The 21,631-nt window shown below is 41.1% G+C and overlaps 2 protein-coding genes across 2 annotated transcripts; both read right to left on the bottom strand.

Moving 5' to 3' along the window:
* Positions 1-641: 641 nt before the first annotated feature.
* slc10a3 (solute carrier family 10 member 3) lies at positions 642-3,089 on the bottom strand. The gene has a single exon (XM_023397320.2). The coding sequence runs from the start codon at positions 2,651-2,653 to the stop codon at positions 1,235-1,237; it is 1,419 nt and encodes a 472-aa protein (XP_023253088.1). The 5' UTR covers positions 2,654-3,089; the 3' UTR covers positions 642-1,234.
* Positions 3,090-7,759: 4,670 nt separating this feature from the next.
* On the bottom strand, positions 7,760-16,745 carry chmp1a (charged multivesicular body protein 1A). Its single transcript, XM_023397382.2, has 7 exons — positions 16,594-16,745; positions 15,424-15,443; positions 15,252-15,329; positions 11,304-11,450; positions 10,953-11,081; positions 10,541-10,731; positions 7,760-9,494 (listed from the first exon to the last, which is right to left on the bottom strand). The coding sequence occupies exons 1-7, from the start codon at positions 16,598-16,600 to the stop codon at positions 9,473-9,475; spliced, it is 594 nt and encodes a 197-aa protein (XP_023253150.1). The 5' UTR covers positions 16,601-16,745; the 3' UTR covers positions 7,760-9,472.
* Positions 16,746-21,631: the final 4,886 nt, after the last annotated feature.

Below are 21,631 nucleotides of genomic sequence, written 5' to 3'. Positions count from 1 at the left end.
TGTTTTCTGGAGGAACTGGCCCTTTAAAAAGAGGCCCTGTCAGTATCTGATTTGTTATGCATGCTTTGGTTTGTCTTAATCAATCAATCAACCAACCAGTCAATCAATATACTACACATGTTGCCGATGAGAGGCAAAGGCAACATTTAATTCCACATTTGGGATGTATGAATATATGTTTGTGGTTTGTGTTTCAATGGATGTGAATGCAGCTTCAGATGTGAAAAAAAAAAAAAAAAAAGTGAAATTGTGAAGTTAATCCTACTGAATATACAAATACAACCCTGGTACCAGTATTATTTATCCAAAACTATAATAAATATATAATACAAGACACACACACACATATATATATATATAAATAAATAAATAAATAAATAAATAATGTAGTTAGATGAGCCAAATGTTCTGCATAGGAACTTCAACACATACTGTGAAACCGTTCTTCAAATATGCTAAATACTGAACAACCATCAGTTCCTCCATCTGTGACACCCAACAGTCACTGAGTGCAAACAACCACAGCTTGTTATTCTGGTAACTTGCAGCCTGCTTCACAGTTTTGTTACTGAAAACAGCCTTTCGGCAACACCGACCTATTCCACACGTTTCTCGGCTGACACGGTATGAACAAACTGAAATCTGCTTTGACAATGTTTTTATTGACTTTTTCTTCCTCTCTAATATTCAAGTACATGGATTTGCAGATCCAGGAAACACAATCAGTAGCAAATACTTTCAAAATATCATCATGTTCCCATTTGATTCACACACAATTCCTCTTTACACCTGAATCCCCCCCCCCCCGTGCTAAGACACATGGACCTCTTGTAAACATGATACAAATCAATTTTTTTTCTTTTTTGATTACAAAAAGTAATCTGGTAGAAAAATATCTTTTCTTTTATAGGTATTTCTCTTTTTAGGAATATTTACATTGAGTACCTCACAGTATAATCTGATTTAAAAAGTACATCTTGTAAAATAAACACAAAAAGGTCTCAGAGGGGTAAAAGGCCTTTGGTTTTCATGAAAAATACGAAAACAACGACAAAAGAATCACAGAAAGTCCATTCACTGTCCTGTGTACAACAACAGTGATGACTGGATTGGTGATAGTTGGGCGTCTTGTAGCCAAGACTGTGGGACACCAAATTTCCACAGGATTGAAAGGGTTCATTCTTCAAAAAGTTCAGAACAAAAAAAAAAAGAAAAAAGAAAACTGCAGCTACAATCAAGCGTCACTCCTGGGGGCAGCAGAACCACACAACCTCCGCTGGGCAAAGTATCCAAGAACAATGAGCAACATCTCTGAGGTGCTGCTGAGGGCCACGATGAAAGGTGCCTGGGATGCGAAGTCGGCCTCCGCTCGGCGGAAAGACAGCTGCATGACGGCGAGGGCCAGCAGGCTGTTCTGAACGCCCACCTCGATACTGACCGTCTTCCTTTGTGGTGGGGCCAGGCCGGACACCTTGGCCATGACAGCCCCGACCACCAGCCCCAGCAAAGGCACTGTCACCCCCACTGCCACAATCTGAGGCCTGACATTGGCCAAGATGGATGCACCCATTTGGTAAGCCATGAAGATGCCCCCTACAATGAGCACAAAGCTGAAGGGTCGTATGAGTGCTAGCAGGACACGCGTGAGGGCGGGCAGGCGCAGCTTCACCAGCATGCCCAGCGAGATGGGGATGGCGATGAACAGGAGGGTGCCAAGGATCTTAACAAACGGCACATGCAGGGCAGCGTGCACGCCCAGCAACCGGCCGTACAGAGCTGATGACAATGGCATGGCTGCTGCCGCCACCACTGTGGAGACCAGGGTCATGGAAATAGCCAGGGTGACGTCTCCACCAAGCAGCAGGCTGTACAGGTAGCCGCCCCCGCCGCCTGGGGCAGAGCAGGTGATGACCAGGCCCAGGGAGAGAGCTTTGGGCAGTGATGCCAGCTGTGACACACAGTAAGCGTACAATGGCATCAACAGGAACTGGCCCACCACCCCCAAGAGCAGTGGCACCGGGCTCTTGAGCAGACCCCGCAGCACCTCCACCTCCACCTTGCAACCAAAGGCACACTTGTTGACGAAGATGAGGGGCAGCAAGGCAAACAACACAGGGTTCTCAGAGAAATGGGAGAGGCCACCCGACTGGATGAGCCGGGTGGCCGGGTCATCATCACCGGGCGCCACTCTGATGGAGTAGTCCGTCCTCTCCTCGATCAGAACCGGTACCGAGTCCCGGTCCAGGTCCAGTAGCTGGATTTGCAGCTGAGCCGTGCCTGGGAACCCGGAGCGGATGCTGATAATGTAGCTCTTGGCTAGACCTGTGTGGCCGCTATCCGTAACATTAAGGATTGAGAGGACCTCTGGGTCCATCGAGCGGACTGTCACCGTCTGCTTCCAGCTCTGGCGGCCCTTCCTGCTGGCCGCGGCGCTCCGATACTGGCTGGAGATTACAATCACGCCGTTGGTGTTTTCAGGAAACTCAAATTCCTGCGATGACCCGTCCCCGATTCTGATATACTTGCTACTGCTGCTGTCGGCCGTCAGGTTGGTCTGGTTGCTGCTGTCGACAGTGAGGTTTCCGGTGGCCCACACCCGGTCCGCTCCGCCGGTGATAAGGAAGAGACAACAGAGTGTAAATAGCGTCCTCATGTTATTGACTGACAGGGGGTGGAGGGACGCCGCAGAGACACGCTTCTCCCCCGCCAGCGGCCTCCCCAGACGGTTACACCGCCGCCCTGTTACACCACAACAGTAAACTTCTCATTCTAGTCTCCGATATAAAACGACAGCGTCGGCAGCCGGTTCCACATCTTGTCTGGTTCTCATTTTCTCGCTGCCTTTATACCGGAACCTGAACATCACCCCGCCCTGTCCGAGCCCAGCTCTACAGCAGCAGCCCCCGGCACACAGGAAACACACACACTCACACAGGTCTCTCACGGCTCTTCCTTTGTCTGCTCGACGCTACGATGTCCGTTTTGACAAACCGAAGCCTCGCCTCGTCTTCCGTTTTTTTTGTCTCCCCGGTTAATGGGAACAGTGAGCATCGTAGCTCAGCTGCGGTTTGCTTGCGGCTCAGAGCTATTTCAGTTAAGCTAGCTTCAGTAAAAGCCTGACTTCCGGTCACGAAATACCAAAATAATAGCCCTTTTTATTATCGAGAAACATTGGTGGGACTTGAGGTTGGCTTAACAACTGGATACAGTCGACAACTGACTTGACCTATAATAATATAAAGGAGGGGTCCTGTAGAGGGGCAAGCATCAAAATGTATCTATAAGAGCGTTTTATTTTGAACTGTTCTCGCATTGTAAGAATATGGGAAATTTTATTTTAAGTGATAACCAATTTCTAATGTCTGAACAAAACCTTTTAGATGCAGGGCATGATAAAAAAAAAACATGTTCTTAGTGTTTCATCTGACTCATAACAAACGGTACAAGGGCCTACTACAAATTTAAATCTCTTTTTAAGAAAATCTGGCACTGGGTATATCTTGTGAATGATTTTAAAATGAGTCTCCTTCACCTTTGGGAAGATAGGCCAATTGATATATTTAAAAGATACTTTATCCATAGTATGAGTTAGTAATCCTCAATTGTAGTCATGAAAAAACATTGATTTTAAAACAGTACTGATTAATTTGTTACTACATTTTTTATCAATTAAATTACAATGGTTAATCACAAAATTTGGCAGAAGGGGGGCATGGATGTACCCTGTGTGGCTTTTCGTAAAATTCAAACTCCAGTACATTGTTGTTTCATATTTGTCGTAATTTTGCAATTTATATTACTTTTTTTTTATTGAGGGAAAAGAACAGAAATAAACTGGTAGTATTTAATCACACTCTCATATGGTACAGTATGTCATGGCTGGAAATCTCTATCAGCAGGTTTGTGCTAGTTTATCATCAGATGGCATGATAAGGGACTTAGCTGGGGCTCTGCTTGATTGATTCATTTCTGTTTAATTCAACTTCATTATGTGAGAGCAACAGATACAAACACAGTAACTCAGAAAAGAAAGAAAACACTATTAAATCACAAAATTATATCATGATCCCGAAGCCCTTTCATGAGGAGGAATTCTGTGTCAAAATCTGCTTTTTGCAGTTTTTAGATTTTATGTTGGATATTCCTAACTTCATGTGTTTAATCAAACTACCTCACTGTAAACCTTAGGCCAGGAAGTATGCTAACATAGAAAACCCCTACACAGAGGAGCAGGGGGGAGTAAGGGCTCAGGAATTCAGTTTTTCCATGAAACTTGACACACTTGACCTTAATGTTTTCTTACCAAACCTTGTTTCTCCAAATTGTTATGTACACACACACTCACCTCTATTTATAACAAATTGTATGCGTTTCTTTTTTAAATAAAACTTCTACTACTTCCTGTCTGTCTCCCTCTCTCCGAATAACTCTGGCTACCTTGACGGAGCGCTTCATTAATCCAGCCGGAGCGGCCCAAAGCGTCAACTCTCCTTAGCCAATGAGCAGGGGCGGTCACATGGGAGAGGGAACACCGTGATTAGTATCCACATGGGGGCGTGGGGCGCAGCCAGGGATTATCCATCATACATAGACAGGGGGGGGGGGGCATGTATTTAATTTTCTGAGCAAAGGAAAATGGTGGAATGGCTCGAGACTGAAAACGTGATGATGATGTGATAAACAAACCACAGCATGTTAAAGTTATCCACACTGGGGATGTGGTGTTCATGTTGATTCTCATCTCTCACTTTCACTGTCACGTAGTATTTCTCATTGTCTTTTGCAAACATGTAAATTACACTGCTCTTCTCTATTGCTCACTTAATCCAGGTATCCACAGTCAGTTTCTGTTTCCTGACCATTGATCACTGCAGTATCATCACATTCACACTCCCTGAGCAGCGTCAACTTACAGACCTGCAGCCAAGTACACTATTGTTCGCTTGTCATACACAAACAGCAGGCACAACGAGGAAACCTGACACTGCCATCGCGGTCCCATCTCGGTCATTAAGGGGGAATTCCAGTGTAGGCTTCTCTTTTTATAGTAACAGGCTCATGCTGGGAGTCATTCACATATTTAAAAACCATTTTCAGATCACAACCACTTCCCCAGTGGAGGGGTCAGTGAGTTCACTGGGTCAGTATTTTCCAGTGAGAGCAACCACCCAGGCTTATCTGGATATTAACTAGCACTGCTCACTGTGTTAAAGTCAGTCCTGGGACAGCTTATTCATCATCTATTGTGTTTTCATGAGTTGTGCGTCCTCCTTCTGTCACCATGGCTAAGTCAAGGCTTCTAGAAAAAGAAAAGGCGGGGGAGTCCTCAGTGGAAACACTCAGTGCACGCCAAGACAACCTGCTGGGGTGATTGCTCTGGCCTCTTCTTTGACATTTCGTGGCGTGACAGCCAGTTGTTGTGAGGCTGTCAGGCATGCACTTGTGCTGCTGCCCTCCCTGGGCTGTCTAATTATTTAGCAATGGAATGATAATTTACCTCATGACTTATTTCACAAACAGCGAGGGAGAGAGACAGCAGGAGGGAGCAACAGAGAAAGAGTGAAGAGGAAATATAAACAGCTCCTCAGTTACATTCCATCGCTTTCCCCAGTGATGACTTCAGTGAGAAATTACAGGAATATTTGCTGTACGTGCTGCAGTTTTGCTGTGTGCCCAGGGAACACGGCAGCCTGTATTTACCTCTGTGTGTGAACTCACTGCATCTGTGTGAATATTCATGAACCATCTCAGAGCAGTGGTTATGATCTGCCTTGTGTCGTGTTGCAAATGAGATCATAAGCAGCCATGACGACTAATCTAAAAGTATTGTCCTCAAATGCCAATTTACTGTAGCACCAGTCTCCACACAAGTGTTGCCCTCGGTGAGACAGCCCGGTATCAGCTGGTCACTAACAGGGCCGTAGCCAGGATTTTATAAACACTGCAGACAGGAAGCCCACCTGCCTGAAAAACTCATGTTGGAGCTGATATATAATAAGGCAATGCAAAGACGGGAAGGATGTGGATATAGATACAGTTTCACTCTGGGAGGCACAAACTGAAGCAAAGCATCTGTACCAAATGAAAATGTTCCAAGTTGAGCAAATAGTTTGCACTTTTCCTGAGTCCACTTCATAAACATATTTATATAGGAAGGATAATGAGTCGGGGGGAAAATAACAGAAAGAACCTGGTGAGTTATTAAATCAGTCACATGTAAATGTTGCTAGCTAGCTACAGCTAATGTCTGTGGAGGCCGTAGAATAATTCAGCTTAAAGAGACCTAAAGAAATGTCTATCTTTCCATTTAAATTAAATTTAAAAAAAAATGTCTCATTTTATTCATTCATTATTAAACTGCTCTATTACACTTCCTGTAAATCTCCCTACATGATGGTCTGAAAGTTATACACATCAGTTCTGATGGTGGATCTGTTGGTTGGAGAGGGAGGGCTGAACAGCCAGTGGTGTTCAGCAGAAACATCATTCACCAAGCTGTGTCAGACTGCTCTGTAGTGTTGGTCCAGTCTTCATGTTGCTCACAGATCAGTCTGATGTTTGTCAGACTGTTTCACTAAAATAAAGACTGACTCATTTTAAGATAAAAACACTGGAGCCTTACCCCCGATTTCTCAAGTAAACGTCCTTGTAGCTGTTGAATTCTTCCAAAAGACAAACATTTCCTGCTGAGGTAAACAGACTGTTGGCTGCTGTTCCTCGGCCGGCCATTTTTTTTTTATATTGAAAATGAATTTACCTAAAATTCATTGTACCACAGTCCGGCTTAAGATAGTCAAGAACTAAACTGCTTTGTGCAACAGACGGATTTAGACTCAGTCTATCTGAAGTCTGACTGTTTGTTCTAAGTCACAGTCTGTCTTTGTGAAGCAGAGCTACAGCCACACTGCTGAGGGGGCAAGTGCCACTCACATGCCGGTCAGATAGCCAGTGGGCTGTGGGGCCGGGTTCCTGAGTGGCACTAATGCTGGGTTAGCCAGGCCACTTGCCAGCTTGAAGAAAACGCCCTCCTGCTGCAGAGCTGGGTCGCTGTTGCCTCTTCTTCAGGCACTGGTGAGTCAGACCACAGCTCAGACCTGGGATTTATTACAACAGCACCGACATCATCACCACCACACAAAATGGTTGTATCGAACATTCACACATCAAGCAGACACAGAGCATTATTAGCATACACTTGGAGTTGTTTTTGAGCCCAGCTGATGAATTTAAGTCCGATATTCACTCTCCTTTAAGCTCTGCTTTGATTTTCATCAACTCCAGTGAGAAATCTTTGGTTTATGAGTTTCTGCTGCTGCAGCTTGAAACAAGGTTGATGAGACAGAAAACCAAAGCAAAGAGCTTAAAAAAGTCAGAGGTGCACAGACCAGAGTTTGTGATAATATACGAGCAACACCCTTCACCTGACACAGAAACATTTGATTCATGCTAACATGCTCAGTGTCAACGCTACTATTTTGATGTTAAGCAGATATAATATTTACACCAAGTTGATGGAAACATTGTTAGTTTTGCTCATGAATGAAGTAATGGGTGGAATGGGAGTCCTTGGTGTCCACAGTAGCAGCAATGGTACATTCTGGAGGCTGTTTGAATCTTGAATATTAAACCTTTTTCACCCTTTATTGTGACATTACCGTTGTTTTAACTTTTTTGTTTTATGTGCATTTATTTTTGCCATTTTCTGTGTTTATATATTCATTCGTATGCTGTGTGGAGTGTTCTGAAATGAAAGACTGCATCAGAGGGCAAGATTTTATTTTCACAAGATAGATATACAAAACAAAAGTGCTGCAAAGTCTAGTGAACTTTCGGTATAAATAAACCCTCCCTGTGTTAAAATGGACAGAGAACTGAAAAGATTATCCAGAGGGTGAAGCTGCTCTGTCATAGGTGGAAGTCTGGCTCCGGCCTGCCCGCCCCTTTACTCATGTCTACACTGAATGCGCAAAGAGGGAAGCATCAAAACCAGTCAAAGCACTTAACAGGCAACTCAACAGAGACCTATGACCTCAAAAAACAAAAGAAAAAAAGGTCCCCGTCTTTTGTTAACTCAAACATATTCGGATGCCTTTGTACATTTTATTCTTCAGTCTTTAAATCTGTCCTGCTCATGATGCAAAACATCTTCCAGCACATCTCCAGCGTTTTACCTGAAACCTAACAAATGAACATTCAAGCAAATGTGTGGTTTACAAGGCAAATTAGGAAGAGAAACTGATTCTTGTCAAATTAAGAACAAAAAAAAAGATCCAGCGTGTGCATCCCTGTTCTGAGATGACGTCTTACTCCTCAAACAGTCCAGGATGAAACTGAGACAGGTGGGCATCGGGTTATTTTGAGACAGAGACGCTTCTAAAAATATCTGAATGAGGTTTCAATGTTGCTGGGGGAGAGTGTCAACACCTCAAATCAAACACCCAAAACCAAAAAGAGATGAGGCAACTTCACGCTACAGAGTTAAAGACATATCTCTAAACTACTGTCCTTCAGGCACTGTTGAGGGAAGCGCCTATGCAAGCACCTGCATCCCAAATAAGGCGTTCAAAGCAATAAAGTCTGAAGACAGGCATGAGAAATAATCACCAACATATCTGAATAATAACGAAAAGAAAGAAAACAAACATAATCCATTTTGACATTGGTAAACAAAAGTTGGGAGGACTGTCATTTGTTTTATACAATGTCTATAATGGTGTCGAGAAGCGGTTGATACTTGGGCAGATTTGAGGAAGGAAGGAGACGATGTCTTAGTGTTAGCAACATGCCACCAATTTAAACTAAAACTTTACTTTAAACTTACTTTAAAGTTAGAGGATATTTTTGTTCCATTCAATCTCTGTCTCCTTCCTCCCAACAGAATTGTCCATTGAAACAATTTCCCACAGACAGATCCCCAAAATACTTGAAAACAACATGTACACATATCTTTGACTCGCCCTTCACCTTATGACAGGGCCACCTCCGTTATAATTACTATAACTGCTCATTAAAACTCTTTACTTTCATCATTGTAAATCAAACAGTTTGTAAAATGTTTTTCTTTTTGTACAAAGCATAAATGCAAAATGTGTGATTTGGGAAACGGAGGGCGTAGACAGACGAGGAGGTGGTGGTGGAGAAGAAGGGATAAAAAGGGAGGAAAAAGGGAAAAGTGGAGGGTAAGATGAGATCCAATGGGGAATTAGAGGGGAAAACAGAAATAGGAGAAGAGACGGATCGAAACGGGAAGGTGAACCAGAGAGAGACTCATACCTCCTCAGGTGGTATTTCTAGCCGTTGTGTCTGTGTATTTATAGAGCAGGGGAGTGGTAATCAATAGCCTCATTAAGTCCTCCCGGTAGGAACAGTTCAACATAAACACACACACACACACACACAGCTCCTGACGGCGTCGTTAAGCACGTCTGCTTCCACGCAGCGGTGAGCCCCGTCACCGCTGCTAGAGGAGCCCTCAGTTCCGCAGAGCAGCCAAACTGGAGGGAGGCAAAACACGGGAGAGTTTAACCGTTTGAGCTTTTATGAAATGAAATAAAAGCCTTACAGGTGCAGCGCACTGAATTACATTCATAACTGTCAGTTTTACACTTTATTTGAAGGGGAAATTGGTTGACGGTATACATAGATATTATATGATTATATACACTGTGAGACAATATAAATACATCAGAGATGTTGCTATACTGTGAATAAGACAGATAAATGTATATATATATATACTGTATATATATACACATATACAGTATATACACATAGATACAATATATAATATATAAACGTGAACATGTTTTGATGATTTTAATGATAAGCCAACAGGTTGCCATGTGAAAGCTGGTCCCCATGTCAGGTCCCACCTAGAAATAGAAATACCTGAAGATGTAACTTAATTAAAGATAAAAAAAAATAAAATAATTATTTCCTTTATTAATGAATCTGTTGACGACATATTTGATCAATTTTGATATATAAAACTTGTCCACAGTGACATCTTCAAATTGCTTGTTTTGTCCAAAAACAGTCTAAAACCATAACATATTTAACATATTAACATAACGTATTAAAACATGTTTAAGGAGCAACACGTCTATTGTCCTTTCTGTTCTTAGTTTCTCTATTTTTATTTTAAAGTTAGCTTTTTGTAAATATGACACTGCTGTAACTACTTCAAAAACCACTGTTCGTTTGACCCATATCTCTACAATGCAGCATCTTCCTTCTGTCTTTGAGCTTCTCTATTTGGGCTCAACACATCTTATCTTTCTTGATCACTCATGACTTTACAGACACAACAGTCATGTCCTGTGTGTGTGTATATTAGTGTGCTGTGCAATCTAATTTCCGGTTCTCATGCCCTCATCTAACTGAAAACATGTTCCACTGGTTATCCTGCTGAAGAATGGGAAGATTTAGTGTCTTGTTAAAGGAAACATGATGTAGACACACACATTGCTTCTAACCCGTCCCTCAGTAGTTATGGGACGGCACATATTATCTTGCATCAAATACAGACACTGGTCCTTACCGTCGAGACAGCTGGTCCTCCTTCTCTTGGCGTGCGCTCTCTCCACCCAATGAGGTGGCTCCCGCTGGCAGCTGGTTGAGCTGGTCCATCACCTCCAGCCCACTCTCCTCTGCTATTTGGTGAATCAGGTCATCGACCTGGTCCTGAGGCGTGGTCAGTGTCATCGCCGAGCTCATGGAGTCCTCCATCACCTGGTGTACAAAAGAGAGGGATGGATGGGAAGAAAAAAAGGAAAGTCTATGATTTGAGTTTTATGACTTTAATTCAGACATGACTTGTCAAGTCCTCCTCAATGCCACAACAGCATATCTAACCATACAGAGTTTTTTAAACTCACTTAGCACTTCACCAAAACAGTGTATGAAAATACAGGTACTGCAAGCAGAAATGCACATTGTCTGCAGCCACTCACTGAGGTGTGGACGTCAAGGTTCTGTACTTGACTTTCAAACTTATCCATGACCGCAGAGACCTTCTGGAGGTCCATTGAGTTCAGAGCTTTGTCCAGGGCCTTGGTCACCTGGCCCATGCTTTTGGTCACCTAAAGGAAAAAATCAGATACATTTATTATACATTTGTCTCATTCTTGAAAGACAAAAAAAAAAAAATCTCATCTCCAACCCCCCAACCTTATCAAAATAGCAGAAATAATGTGATGAGGTCATATGAAAAAACTCACTTTATAAACCTGCATTTTGAATGTATAGTTAAGTGTAATCTAATGCAGAATATGTTAATGAGATGATGGAACACAGTAACTTACTGCCTTCATGGTGACAGCAGTCTGGACTTTAGAGGCCACCGCGTCCACTCGTGACGACATGCGCAGCCAATTAAGACCTTCATTTTTTTTCCGGATGGCATTCTCTGCATAAACTCTGGCACATTCCACGTTTTTCTGTTGCAAAGCCTGATGACAGAGACAAAGACATAAGCTGCATGTGCAATTCGCCTTTTGTATGTAACACTGTATAGAAGACCTTTTTTATAAATGAAGTCGGCAAAGGCGCTGAACTGAATGTCAGTGTTGTAGACTGTGCTGGCTGATAACATGAGGCCAGCCATCTTGTTTGTTTTAGCCATGACTAATATTTTTATTGTTTATTTTCTGCTTTTCTTTTCCAGTAATTTAATTGTGTGTACAACATCTTGAAAAGTGTGGCTCATATGAAGTTGGTAATAATAGGTAATAGTAATTGCAACAATAGATCCTTATTTAAAAGCATGTGACCTGTTAAACTGTATATGACAAGTGAAGACTATCATGACTCAGCAGGGAAATATCTCTGGTCAGTGAGAGAGGCCAATGAGGACCAGAGAGCTTTTGTACTTAATGCCATAAAAGAGGGAATATAAAGCAGCAGGTAACTACATATTTCAGGGAAATCTTTGAAATGAGGAAACAAGTATTAAACTTGGCACAAATCCTCCTTGGGTGTTACTGTTTTTGATAGAACACGGTACCCACTCGAAAATTCAAGATGGCAGCCATTTCCAAGATGGCCAACATTTCTGGCAAGGAAATGTCTGTTTTTGCAATAAGCTCACCGTCACACTCCCAGTAAACTAGTTAGCTTATATCAGCTCGAGCGCACATTGAGATGACTAAAGTGGCAGCTTTAAGGTAAAGTGATTAAAGCATTTGCCTTTGAAATGTCAAAGGTAGTTATTCAGTTGATGATTGACAGGGTTTGTTTGCTAACTTGGGAGCTTGCTCGCTAATTAGCCTAGGGTGCTAATGTAGGTGAATGTCTAAAGCCCTTACAGTATAGTGTAGTATGAGTATGTATGTGAAGTCAGTTGTAATAGTTTTGTAATCAGTCAGACACTTAATGGGGGATACTTGATGGATTGATTCAGAGCAGCTATGGCTTTGGTACAGAAGCTATTCCTCAGTCTGGAGGTGCAGGTGTGGTTGCCTTTATAACGCCTGCCAGTTGGAAGAAGTTCGAACAGATGAGTCCATACAGATGCTGGCAGCTTTTCTGGGGCAGTGTGAACTGTAAATGTCCTCCAGGGCTGCGAGCTGTATCCCAGCCATCTTGTGTGGGACCTGCTGAAGAGTTGTCCTATCAGCAGCTGATAGGACACCACACAGTGACGCAGTGTATGTTAGGATCCTCTCTGTGGAGCAGCGGTTGAGGGTCACCAGCTGCCGACCGTACGCCGACCAGCTTTCTTCAGCGTCCTCAGGAATAACAGCTGTTGCTGTGTTTGTTTGTTTTTTATATCAGTGCAATCTCACAGTGGACCATGTGGGCTCCTGTGAGATTGGAGCCCAAAAACATGAAGCTCGACACACCCAGCTCTGAACAACCTGTCTCTGAGCACCAGCGCACCAGTAGGCTCTGTACGCTGAGTCATCGTTGTTGGAGATCAGCCCAATCACTGTTGTGTCATCTGCAAACTTTACAGTGGTGTTTGTGGTGAAAGCAGGAACACAGTCATGCGAGGAGCAGAGAATGGGAGAATGTGCCAGTACTCAGAGTTATAAGGGAGGAGAGGTGGGGGCCCAGTCTCACCGCCTGAGGATGCTCTGACAGGAAGTTCAGGATCCAGTTACATAATAATGAGCCGAGGCTGATCTGGTGTAGTTTGGAGGTTAGGTCGCTGTGGATGAATTCAGAGTATTCAAAGCAGAGCTGTAGTCTGTGAATGGTGCCCTGTTTTTCCAGGTGAGTCGGGACAGTGTGAAGAGCCAGAGAAATGGATCTGTTAGTTCTATATGCAAACTGGTGTAAGTCCAGAGAGGCAGGGACAGTGGCCCTGATGTAGGAGAGGACCAGACCTTGAAAGCAGTTCATTATTGTTGATGCGAGGACAACTGGATGATAACTGTTTTTCTGACATTTGTTTTATTTGGCACTGGCACTATGATGACTGACCTAAGGCCAGTTAACTTCCTGCCCTGCACATTGCATAACTACCCATCCTGGAACATCAGTACATCCTGTGCGCTCAGTGTGAGAACCTATGGATGGGATTCTTGCGTTTGTCACATTATTACCACTTTCAAAGCGAGTGTGACATCACTGTTGGGGCAGACAGGCTCCTGTAGTCAGTGGTAGTCCTGACGTCTTGCCAAATGCTCCTAGTGTCAGTGCTGGTGAAGTGATCTCCTGTACGTTGTCTGCAGATGTCTTGAGCATTTTTTTAGCCTTTTTTCTGGTTTGACTTGGCGACACTTTAAACTAGTGTCACTGGATTTTGCCCCATGGTTTCAAGTTTAGAAACATCTTTTTTCCTTGTCCACTGTGACTTTTTCCATGCAGCTGTTGATGTAAAAAAGCACAGTGGCTGTCTATTTTTCGAGGTTCACCTCTGTGTCATGGGAAGCCTGTTGTGCATACAGGTCCCAGTGGGGACGATCAAAGCAGTTCCATGAGAGAAATGATCTCTTCTCTTCTCTCTCTCTTCTGTAATCTCTAAACCAAACATTCATTTAAAAACGAACAGAGATGCCCAATAACCATATAGCAGAAATATTTATCTCTAAAAACAATAACCCATTAAGAAAATAGTGACACATCAATTTCCCAGAACAAGCGAGGCACAATTTGTTCAATGTTTAAGTTGTATTGCCCCCTGCTGACTGAGGTGTGCCAGTAACAGGTGCACAGATAATCTACTGATTACAAAGTTCCAATTATGGAGCCCCAAAACTGACAAAAGGCAGTAAAACTAACTGAATATATCAATAAATATTACTGTTTGTTACCTGTTAAAAATGTAACTACCAGTTGTTTTATATATATATTATCATATAATCAGTTGTTTAAAAATCAATTAAATTAATTCACAGTGACGCATAAAAAACTCACATACGTTTTGTAGGTGCATTCCTTTTGTGCAGATATTGGGATACAGTGTGCATATATATGTGTGGAAGCTACAGTAAGATATATTACTGATCCTTTCATTCTTTTTGTTTTTTTTTTACATTATTTCAAATAAGTTGCTGAAATACTTTTAAATGTTTTTCATTTTACAATTTCATCTATCTTTCATTAGTTTCATCAACTGACTGGAAATACAAGGAAAAGTAGAGAGCTTTATATTTCTTTTTACAATCCATTTTAATTATTTAACTGCATTATCTATTCATGCATTTAGTTTTAATCCCTATATTTAGTATTTAGTCAAATAAAGAGTATTTTTACTTGTAGTATTTATTACTGTCTTTTGTCAGTTTGGGGCTCTGTAGATAATAAAAAAGAGATATAGATACGACATGAACAGCCACACCCAAACATAATCATCACCCTCTCCAGGCCAACTGCAAACTGCAGAAAAGATGGCAGAGAGATTCCAAGTGTAGATGATACCAATCTGGACGTTTTACATTGTTCACTTGCGCTAAAGATAGAGCAGTTACTGAAACTGAAAATTGCTGGTAGTCTAACTGCTGGTTGGACTCCACCCAATCCCTGTTGCTTACAATTCACTTTTTCCCTCTGCTCATTTTCTTTATTTATCCACTGTCCACATCCCCCTTATTTATATAATTGCACTTACTGTGACTTGGCCTTTTTTTTGTAAGATTACTGTTTTGGCATTTTGCCTTTATTAGAGAGTACAGATGCAGATGGAAATGCATGAAGGGAGAGGGAGACTGCACATGGAATAAAGACGGAATTGAGCACTGCAATCACAGGACAAGGTATACATCTTAACCTTTTAGCCAACACAACGCTTGGGCCAGTTTACTTACCTTCTTGACCTTGGCCTGCTCCTTTTCGGACTCCTTCTCTGCCTTCTTGGCCAATCTCTCAAGTTGCTTGGAAGTAAACTGGAAACCAAAAAGAGAAGGATGTAAATAAAATTAATAAATAATTCAGTTTCAAATTTTATCAAACTGATATGGATTAAACCTTTTCACATACCTTTAGCTGGAAGAGTGTTTCTGTGGAGCAACAGTGAGAGACAAGAGTTAGAAATATGGAGAGTATATATTGTACACTGTCAATGAACTGTCTGTTACACAGCTATATACCAAGTCTACATTATACATACAGTGTCTGGTGAAACTGGCATTTGATTGTCTGAAACTGCCGACAAACTGATAAGAAAAATTATTGGCTGTCTTTTCTTTGCTTGAACATGAGCAAAACAGAGTGAAAAAGTAAGGGAAATGTGTAGAAGGGCCCTTAACTTCTGACCTACGCTAAAAATATGTTGATTATAACATAACCTAAATATTCATCTTTTTTTTTATGTCTCTGCTGAACCCTGACATTGGCGGTTCCCACTTGGAAATGTCTAACGTAGGCCTTAATGGCAATGTACGCATTATATTTCATGTCAGATTATGTGTCAATGGGACTACTGTCTCAGGGGGCCACTTATGATTTTGTGGGAGCATCAGACAGCTGCTCCAAAAATTAGTATTATCCAAAAACTAAAAATATAAACAAATACACAACCTGAAACCTGTAGAAATTATTGAACTATACAATTATTAAGGGGGAAATGCTTTCAGACAAAAAACCATTACATCAACAAAATATAAAACAACCAGTACAGTACAATTCAACAAAAAAGTCTGCTCTCTGGAAGGACTGTTACAGTTACCCAGTGATGGGAAAGCGTTAAAACACTTTTCACTGCAAATGTTTACTATATATTTTTTAAATAGGTATTTTAAAATGTCACTAAAACTATCATCCATCATAGGTGCTATAAGGTACTCTATCAATCAGGCAGAAGTCTTCGTGGTTTTGTTCGTGTAAATCTAATGGAGTGTCTAGATGTGTCTACGTTTGTCGAGACTACACAAAATAGATTTTGAGTGTGACATTCCTCACACAGCAGTCAAGTGCTTAGAAAAGATTCAATGGCAGGCAGCGTTAAGGCAAAATGTTCAATGAAACCGTAGGCCAAATTAATTGTCAATCTGGAAACGAACGACCTGAGAATCAGAACAGTTTGACAGCTAATCTAGCTAACCACCCACCTAAGCTAACAAGCTAATGTTGGCTATCTGTCTTTAGATTGATGGTATAGCAAAACAAAGTCTATCAACATGACCATTCAGCTATTAAAACACGACATACCATCCATGTCAAGACGAATGTGATTTCAGATGATCACGGGAAAATTAATTCTCAGCCCCGCAACAGGCTAGTCTTTATTTGTTTTGATTTAACCGTGTATCTGACACAGGACTTCCTGGTTTAAGAATAGTCACGTGATCAGAAATAGTATTCTTCTTCGTCTCTTCTTCATTTGTTGAATCCTGCTCAGGTGCAATCCTGCCACCTACTGTCACATTAGTGAGCTAAAACCATGACTTATTAATGCCAGGTAAGAATAGTTTATCCTTTTCAGCACTAGCAGTCAACCTCCAAACGCGTAGTCACTATTGTTATTAGCTAGGTGGTTTTTTTCACCCCCCCCCCCCCGTAATATGAATTATATTTATAACGTCCTTGTTTCATCTGTAGACAGGGCTCGTTTTTAATAAATGTTCAAGTAGTTCACACAAACAGCGTCTTTTCTTTCATAGAGGCGGGAAAAAAATAAATTGACGTTTGTCTTATTTTAGCTGCTGGATATCGCAAAGTCGAATTGCAGCACTGGGACTTTTAACTACATGTATCACTCCGCTTTACAGGTGTTCTATTAACAGTTAATTAGCGTTATATTAACGGTCCTTATCTACCTTAGATTGTAACAAACTTTGCAAAGATGAATATATTTCCAGAAATAACATTTGAATTCGGTTTGCGACCTCGCACCTACGACCAAATATCAGCCGTGCTGGTATTCATCACTACAAAATCACTCCGTGTCCTGTGATATTGCTTAAATACACGTATTTTCTTTTGAAAGTGGCCCTAGATTACAGGCAGCTGTGTTCACTCAGTGCAAGGGCCAGGGACGTGAGCCCGGTCAGTTAAGCTGTCTCTGTTTTTCAGGAAGCAAGTCACAGATGTCTTTATTTAATAAGATGTTCAGTGGAGGAGAAAAGGTGACAAAGAAGCCTTCTGAAGAAGAAGAGGTTGAGAAACTTCTACAGGGAGAGGCGCTGCTGATGGAAAAGAAAGAACATTTGAAGAAAAAGATTGACAGAGAACTTCTGTATGCCAAGAAGAACAGTAGAAAAAACAGAAGAGGTGAGGTATCTTTGAAGGAAGTTGATATACACCATTGTGTGTGTAACTCCTTAGTAAACATACCAGCAGCTAGATCAGGTAGTGTTAGGTGGCTGCCTAGCTAAACTAACCTAAGATAGCACTAATGCTAGCAGTTCCTAGAGTAATATACTGACCATTTTTGGCTAGCTCAGACTTATTAGTAATTAATATTAGTGATGTCAGTTACAAGTCAGTGTAGCCTGCATAAAGACAGGCGAATTTAAGAATTATATCCATAAACTATAATTTTAAGATGACTTAAAACTGGAAATGGAAAATTATAATGATTATGAAAAAATGGAACAGGGATTTAAAAAACATTAGGCAAATCCCGCAAATCAATGGCTGACAAACCACAGTGGCAGGATCAGACCATTGTCACACACACTTATTTTCCCACGTTGAATATATCAGTATAACCAAAACATTGTAAACCAGGACTTTAGTTTAAGCTTTGTCTCTTTTTGTATTGTTGTCTGGATGTGTTATATTATGGGATATAGTTTTATGTTGTTTTTTTACAATGGTTTCTGTCACGTGTGAAATAAGGAGAGCCAGAACCCAATTGCAGATTCAAAAAAGGAACAGAGTTTATTTACAAAAACTGAAAATCACCAACAGGGAAAAAACTAACCGAGGACCACTCAAGCGGCTGCTGAGGGAAAAGCAACAAAAGAACAATAACACAAAAAACCACAAGGGGCAAAAAAACTCAGGAATAAACTAAAGTTGTCCAGGAGGAAAAAATACTCACTAGCACACTAGAAATAACGCTGGAAATACTTGAGCAAGGCAGGTTCTCGTGAATCGTTGTGAGGAACAGAGGCATACAAGTGAATCGTGTGGCACAGGGGAATGTTTGGGAGAGGCTTAAATAACCAGGCTGATTGCAAGGAATCAGGAACAGGTGAGGTCAATGAGGCTGCTGCCGAGAACCGGCCCCGCCCCTCCGTGCTGCCCTGAGTGACAGAGGAGACAGAGGTTAAATGGAGGCTCAATAACACAAAAATAAATCAAAAACCAAACCATAACAGTTTCAGTTTTTAGGACGTGTATATCCTGTATTTTGGTAACCTGTGTTGATTGATTAGAATGGGAGCACTGTAATTTCCATGTTTTTACAAATGAATAAATCGAACTTTGGAGCCTTTGAAATCAGGACACTTAATCACATTGTTGAAATACACAGAGACACAGTATTAAAGGGAAAGATAGGATAGTAAAAGTAATACTGCAAAATGTCAAAATTCATATTGGTATTACACTACACACACTGGTATTGTCCATGAGGGCTAACTAGAGTGGCTTACAGGGACTCTTAATAAACTGTGCCATCATTAGTGTATTTTCACTTATTCCTAATGGAAAACTAAATTACAATAAAAAATACTGCATAAGATAACATTGTTCAACAGCTATCTGTGTGATCACTGTTACACTGCTGTTTTGTTTGAAAATGCCCATGATTCTCAGGCACACTCCTGCTCATATACTGTATTTCCCCTGCTGTCCTCACAGTGGCTCTGCAGGCGCTGAGAAGAAAGAAGTGGTACGAGAAACATCTTAAGTACATTGATTGTGCTGTTAAGGCCATGAGGTCCACCCATGAACACATGTAAGGAGAAAGACATCAACACAGGAGCTCATTTGCATTATGACACATGAATATCTGTACGAATTTGAGAAAATATAAACAGTAAGTCAAACCAAATGTCAGCAATTCCAAATTTAAGTTTAGGACTCAAGTCATATTGTTGCATCGATGCTTAGTAAATATACAGTATGTGGATGTCATTTATTTACATGATGCCATGTTTGTGTATACAGTATCCTAATATAGTTTACCTTAGACAGGAACTCTGTCTCTCTTTCTTCAGAGATATTGTCAGCAAGGTGAACGACCTGATCAGAGACATCGCAGAGGAGCAGGATGTGACTCAGCATATATCAGACACTCTCCACACACCTGTGAGCTTTGGAGTGGAATTTGATGAGGTACAGAGAAACTAATTCTTGTAAGGGATTTTATTTTTATTAGCCTCTTGGGTTTTTATACATAGACTTTGTTTATCTGCACTGAATAGATTTTTTGATATTTGTTTTTACTTTTTTATGCCTCCACACCGGCAAGCCAGAGGCATATTATTTTCTGGTTGTCGTCCGTCCCTTTCTTGTGGACACAATATCAGAGTAACACCGTGATGGAACTTCTTCAAATTTGGCACAAACATTCACCAGGGCTCAAGGATGAACTGATGTGATTTTGGGGTTCAAGATCAAAGGTCAAGGTCACGGTGACCTCACAAAACATGGTTTTGGCCTTGTGAATGCGATATCTCAAGAACTCCTGAAGGGAATCCCTTCATATTTGGCACAAACATTCACTTGGATGAACTGATTAGACTTTGGTGTTCAAAAGTCAAAGGTCAAGGTCATGGGGACCTAGCAAAATTCTTTTTAGCCATAACTCAAGACTTCACACAGCAATTTTGACAAAATTTCACACAAATGTTATATGATTATATGATTCTGGATAAAGAGGGATGTAATCTGAAACTAGTCTGAAAGGCAGAGACAGATAAACTCAAATTCTATTTGTTTTTAATATTTGAGTGTGATTCTGAGCAATATCGTTTGCATGTCAATATCAAAAGAGTTCTTTATATTGTAAGTTTGATTTTAATCATTTCAACCATATTGCCTGTGTAGTTAGCTTAGGGTGATATAGTGTTACAGCAAGACCCACAGAAGTATTTGTGGTAATCCTGCTGAGATCTATGATGCCAGTTGGTGTGTGTGTGTGTGTGTGTGTGTGTGTGTGTGTGTGTGTGTGTGTGTCAGGACGAGCTGTTGGCAGAGCTGGATAGGCTGGAGGAGACTCTGGATGCAAGCATATTTGAGAATGACAGAGTGGAGGAGAGAGTCCCTTCTCCCCAAGTGTTATCCACTACATCACCTTCCCATCCTGGTAAGAACCGTCTAAAGAGCAGGTAGCAACACAAGTTGATTACTGTAGAGTTAATAAAGCAGAGGACTATCACGTCATAGATCCTGGATCGAGTCATTTTGAGCCAGCTGCAGCAGATGACAAGTACATGTTTAGTAGCACTAATGTGGCAGTGGACAACTTCATGTTCACTAAGAGCACGACACAAGACAAGGTGCAGTTGGTGGCAGTATAAGCCAATTCATGCAAACTGCTCACAGTTTTTGTGTTTTTTTTTCTCCCCCAAAGCCAAGATGGAGGAAGATGAGGTTGAGGATGATTTAGAGTCTCTGCGACGTTGGGCTAATGAACCTTCATAAACACACTAACAGCTACAACACACATTTAAAGGAGAAGAGGAAATTGCAGGATGGAATAAACAGACAGGAATAATACTTTATTGTTCATGAGTGTTTTATATTTGTATGGACATCTGACTGCCTTTTTTATAGTGAAAAAGAGCGTATCAGTTAATGTAATACAGTATATTTTGTGAATTTCATGAAGGCTGAATTTTCAAATATTCATCTGTAGCTTCTGTATGTAGCTACTCATGCCTGATTCAAAAGCCATCTCCCCATATTATTATTTGATGTACTACTAAAAACTGGTCTTCTGTTATATATGTTCTTTGATGTAGCTGAGATGGTCTCTTAAAGGTCTTTAAACACGGTGTTGACTTTCATCTTGTTTATAGAGTTTTTGTTTCAAATTGTTTAATGTTACAAAAATAAACCATTATATAACACCTTACCAGCAGGAGACAATGATTTTTACACAAAAGATTTCAAGTTAAAATACAAAATGAGCATTTTCATATAGTGCTCATAGCACAAAGTTCATGTACTCAATAGTAAAACTCTTTGACCTGTCCAGATCATTTTAGGGCATAACATAGAGTATATTTATCTAAATGAGCCTTCTTCATAAACAGTTTGATACTGGGAAAAGACACCCTTATAATATACA

Source organism: Seriola lalandi, unplaced genomic scaffold (assembly GCF_002814215.2).
Source record: "Seriola lalandi dorsalis isolate HSWRI2012SDOR001 ecotype SW California unplaced genomic scaffold, Sedor1 jcf7180002055008, whole genome shotgun sequence".
Classification (NCBI taxonomy): Eukaryota; Metazoa; Chordata; class Actinopteri; order Carangiformes; family Carangidae; genus Seriola; species Seriola lalandi.
The sequence above is the reverse complement of the archived record's forward strand: the minus strand, read 5'-3'. Positions and strand labels throughout refer to the sequence as shown.

Coding starts and splice junctions, on each gene's coding strand:
- slc10a3 (XM_023397320.2), bottom strand. CDS start 2,653: ATGAGGACGCTATTTACACTCTGTTGTCTCTTCCTTATCACCGGCGGA.
- chmp1a (XM_023397382.2), bottom strand. Junction 10,732..10,952: donor ACCTTGACGTCCACACCTCA/GTGAGTGGCTGC, acceptor TTTGTACACCAG/GTGATGGAGGACTCCATGAG. Junction 9,495..10,540: donor GAGGACCAGCTGTCTCGACG/GTAAGGACCAGT, acceptor GCCTCCCTCCAG/TTTGGCTGCTCTGCGGAACT.